This window comes from Nematolebias whitei, chromosome 12 (assembly GCF_014905685.2).
Source record: "Nematolebias whitei isolate Nwh7 chromosome 12, NemWhi1, whole genome shotgun sequence".
Lineage (NCBI taxonomy): Eukaryota > Metazoa > Chordata > Actinopteri > Cyprinodontiformes > Rivulidae > Nematolebias > Nematolebias whitei.
The window spans coordinates 42,267,794-42,272,413 of record NC_056509.1 but is presented as its reverse complement, the minus strand read 5'-3'; the positions used below and the strand labels follow the sequence as shown (position 1 = coordinate 42,272,413).

Below are 4,620 nucleotides of genomic sequence, written 5' to 3'. Positions count from 1 at the left end.
AGCTTTGCAATCACATTCACATCCGTAGGTCAGAGTAAAATGGCAAAGTTAGAAGAAAGAAACCCCATTTAGCGTCATCAAAACTGGATTTTTTAAAAAACATTTTAACCCGTTAAGTAGCAGAAGTCCAACATTTCAGTGACAGATTTGAATCCAGAGCCTTGTAGATTCTGCTAGGGCAGGGCTGTCCAAACATTTTCATAGATGGGCCAGAACTGTCTGATGAAAGGACTCGTGGGTCAGAAAAATCTGAATTTAAGAAAAAAAAAAAAAAGTTTTAAAGTGTAATTTTTTTTCCTGCTCATTTTTAACAACTTGTTATACGTTGAAAGTTCATTTTTGTTTATTTTTCATAGGCAGAATAAGCTCCACCCACTTTTAAAATAGGGGGTGGAGCTTCAACCATGGACGGCCCAAATTGAAGTTCTGAAAAACCGTCCAGCTGGCGGTCGCTAAAACAGATTCATAGAAGGTTTGAAGGGACTGATAAAGTTGATCAACTTGTATGTCGACGATACTTTATATTCTTTTAAAAATGTCCAATTTCTATTGATTATTATTAACTCAACTGTCATCATTTTCTTATGAATTATTATCCAAAATTCTACTTTTTGGTAGGTCAGTGAAGATTGTTGTAGGATAAAGGGATTAATTATAATAAATATTTGTATTGTACTTAATTTAGCTCATTTTGAGAACATTATTTTTTATATTTTTTTGCTGTTAAACCTAAAAATTATATTTAAAAAGTATCCATATTAAACCTAAAGGTCTAAATCTGCAAACACCTGTTAAGCCTGTGGGTCAAAATTATTACATTCCTTAATTGTAGTCGAGGGCCGCAGAAAATCACTCCAAGGGCCGCAAACGGCCCTCGGACCGCACATTGGACGCCCCTGTGCTAGGGGATTAAAATTTATGTGATGTCAAAATGGCTGTGTAGATCCTCCCCTTTTGATTGACACTTCCTGTGGCCAACCGTGTCGACCTACAGTCTCTCCAGAGCCCACAGAGTGCCACCTTCATACTAGTTATAGTTACAGTAATTCCTGCGAGCGTTACCTTTAGAGAAGCCCAGCCTTTTCACCAACTCCACAATAAAAACAGTAGCAAACAATACTGTTCCTGCTTACTCAGTCTCCCTGCGGCCGATATCGAGGATATCAAATCGAAGAGCTCCCCACGTTTTCAGCAGACGCAGCTCCTCTCCGAGCAGACGGAAGGGACTCACCACGAGGCTCACGTCGTGGAGCAGCTGAACGGAAACACAAAGAGTTCTGCTGAAACATCTCGTCTAACTGACAGAGTTATTCTTCTCCGTTTGTCAGACGCGTCTCGTTAATGCGCTCCTATAAACAGACCGTTAAACCTCAAATCTATGGAACTTAGAGGAGTCTTAACGTGAACGAGACGTTACGAGACAGAACGCCTCTGCTGGCCCTCCTCACCTTCGGAACGTGTCTACTTGTTGGGTATTTGTCCACCCAGGACGACTGGCCCTCGATGTGCTGGGAGACCAGTTTGTGAACAAGGCAGGCGTGGAACTGCGACTTGTCGCCTGGCAAGACAACAGGATTTATTCACAAGGCCAGATATAAACATGTCGAACATATTACAGGCGCCGATGGTCCGTAAACGTGCACAAAGGACCGTTGAGTTTGAACTTTAAGGTTTAGAGGTTTATTCTTCTCACCATCGAGATCGAATCTGAAGGAAACGTTTGTCATCTTCCTCTCAGACCCGCTGCCAGCATCGTTCCCTTCAAAAACAAGAAAAGATTTTAAAAGATGTTAAAGGGGGGTGTGCCATTATTAACGTTAGGGAAGGGGTGTAAAGCAGGAACTAGCTGTAGAGGTCGGAGACTCAGAATTGTGAGATTTGCAGATTTTCTGTTGCATTCTTACAGAAGTTTTAGTTTGCGACCTCTGAGTTGTGTGGTCGAGTTCTGAGCAGCCAGTGTTTGAAATTACAGGTCGTTGGTGAGTGCACGGCTCGCAAAACTGTATTCTTGGCCGTGAACATGTTATGTTGTTTATTTGCCATATGCAGGAGGTCAACAATGCAATGAAATGTTCATTTCATAGCCACCTCTGCAGTTTGGAAATATTTTAAGATAACCACAGATGATGTTAAAAAAGTAGATTGTCTGCTGTGCTCAGGTCAACTGTCAAGGAGGGGTGAATAACAGCAGTTTCAACACAAGCACCATAATTTTCGGCCTATAAATTGCTTTTATTTTGTTGCATAATCTGCATGCCCTGCGACTTATACACTCAAGCGAATTATTTATGGATTTTCCCCATATTTATAAACCAATTTATGGCTGAGATGTGAGCGTTTTCATTCAGACATTGAAAATATTGAACACTACCGTTTTCAGCCGCTAGATGGCACCCGAGTAGTACGGCATGCCGTTGTGTCATGTAATAGGGAAAAGTGGTTATTAATGACACAATCAGCTTGCCATAGCCTGCCACCTTCATCCAGCTCGCCTGGAGCAACCGTCAATTCAGCTTCATTTCGCTGCGCCGCCCTGTTGAAATGCAGCTAATTTGACTATCAAAGTGCATTAATTAAGTAAAAGTTCAACTGAGACGCACCTTTACTATAATTTTGAGCAAACAAATAATTGTTTTTAAGTGTTAATCTTGTTAAATTCTTGTTAAAGTCCTCCCGTGCACGCTCCCACGGCTGCCATTTGGCAGCCAATCGATTTTTGGCAAAACACCGGCCCACGTTTCTGGATCGTCAGCGGTGACGTAATAGATGCGACTTATTTATGGATTTTTCCACTTTTTTTTTTTTTTTTTCATTTAGCCTTTATTTATCCAGGTAGTCTCATTGAGCCACGAGAACTCATTTTCAAGAGAGACCTGTTTAGGGAGCACATGGTGGGGGTTAAGGGCCTTGCTCATTGGCCCAGAGTGGGGCGAATGAGGGTGGGGGCAAGTGTGGGTGTTTCACCTACCCCACCCACAATTTTGATGTTGTCGGGGCCGGGGCGTGAACCGGCGATCTTCGGATCACAAGCCCACCTCTCTAACCTCTGCGCCACCACTCCCCCAATAGGGGGAGGGTGGCGCGACATGTACGGCGGAGAATACGGTACTCGTACTCTGTTTGATAAAAACCGGAATCGGGCCACCCTTAGTTGCAACAATATTTTGAACATGCTCACATCTCCAGCGACAAGTTTGCGAGCCTCCGAGGAAACTGAACCACAGCGCACGTTTCAAAACGCTTCAGAGAGTCCATTACAAATCCTGTTCACCGTCACAGCCCAGAGAGACACGACCGTAACGAAAGTGCCCTGAGGTGCAGATCGGTCCAAACGTTAAAGACACTTCTGTTGAACCAAAGAGCGCGAGACAAACAGAAAATCCTACCATGGAGCTTTTCAAACGTCAGCTGCAGGAGCAGGGTGTTGTGAAGAAAAGTGTAGGTCGTACAGTCGTCCACCGTGTCTCTGAGCCGCCACTCATTCAACCTGACGAAAGAAACGCGGCACGTTGGCGTCTTTTTGTACAGAAGAAGTCTCGAGCTGCAACTAAAACCTCCTGACTAAGAAGATACTGACAGATGGAGCGTGTCGATTCTGCTCTGCAGGTTCTTCGTCTCAGTTTTCAGCTTCTTTAGCGTACTTGAATTCTGCTCCTTCTGCAGCTTCAGCTCAGCAATTTGTCTAAAATAATACAAAATAAACAGCTGAGGTTTTTCAAACATTTACCAGAACACCAACAGCCAGTACAGGTAATTTACTCACAGTCTTATAAAACTTAAAAAAATAAAAACTCACCTGTCCCTGTCAGCGACAGCTTCGGTGATTTTTGTAAATTCTGTAATAAATTAAAGCAAAACTCAGCGCCTGGTTCAGGTCAAGTCTAATAAAATAAAATTATTTTAATAAGTTACCTTCCTGCAGAGTTTTTAAACACTTTTTGTCTTTAGAGTCTTCCTCTGTCACTGCATTCATTTCTAAAAGAAAAAATAAAAGATGAACTGTAGCAACAAGCCCCATTCTGTAATCGTGCTGCCGTTCTTGAGCCGTTAGGTTAATTTACGATACAGTTGCATTCGAGACTAAAAAATCTGACCCGGCTCAGCGCGAACCTTTTATTTTTTCTGAGCCCGACCCGAAACCGACCAATTAACTGCAATTACAGGCTCGAACCCGAAAAAACAAATAAGACTTTTTTTTTTATTAAGCTTTTACTGCTTTTGTAAGCAAATTAGTTTGACATGATTTAAAAACGTATTTCAAAGAAAGGAAGATAAGATTTCTTGTTTATTAACACGAGTCAGTGGATTATTATAGTTATTATATTACAGTTATTATAATATTAGAGTTATTATAATATAGTTATTATAACAATAGTTATTATAATAATATGGTTATTATAATATAGTTATTATAATAACTATAATATTATAATAATAGTTACTATAATATTATAGTTATAATATAGTTATTATAACAATATGGTTATTATAATATAGTTATTATAATAGTTATTATAATATAGTTATTACAATAATAGTTATTATAATATTATAGTTATAATAGTTATTATAATAGTTATTATAATATAGTTATTACAATAATAGTTATTATAATATTAT

General features: G+C 40.0%; 1 protein-coding gene across 1 annotated transcript in view; it reads right to left on the bottom strand.

Moving 5' to 3' along the window:
• Positions 1 to 1,129: 1,129 nt before the first annotated feature.
• knl1 (kinetochore scaffold 1) overlaps positions 1,130 to 4,620 on the bottom strand; it is a 5,919-nt gene continuing 2,428 nt past the window's right edge. The window contains exons 7-11 of the mRNA XM_037685189.1: positions 3,578 to 3,682; positions 3,387 to 3,487; positions 1,694 to 1,759; positions 1,449 to 1,558; positions 1,130 to 1,255 (exon numbers count right to left, since the gene is read on the bottom strand). Coding sequence (XP_037541117.1) covers positions 1,130 to 1,255; positions 1,449 to 1,558; positions 1,694 to 1,759; positions 3,387 to 3,487; positions 3,578 to 3,682 — 508 coding nt within the window. The remainder of the gene's footprint in view (positions 1,256 to 1,448; positions 1,559 to 1,693; positions 1,760 to 3,386; positions 3,488 to 3,577; positions 3,683 to 4,620) is intronic.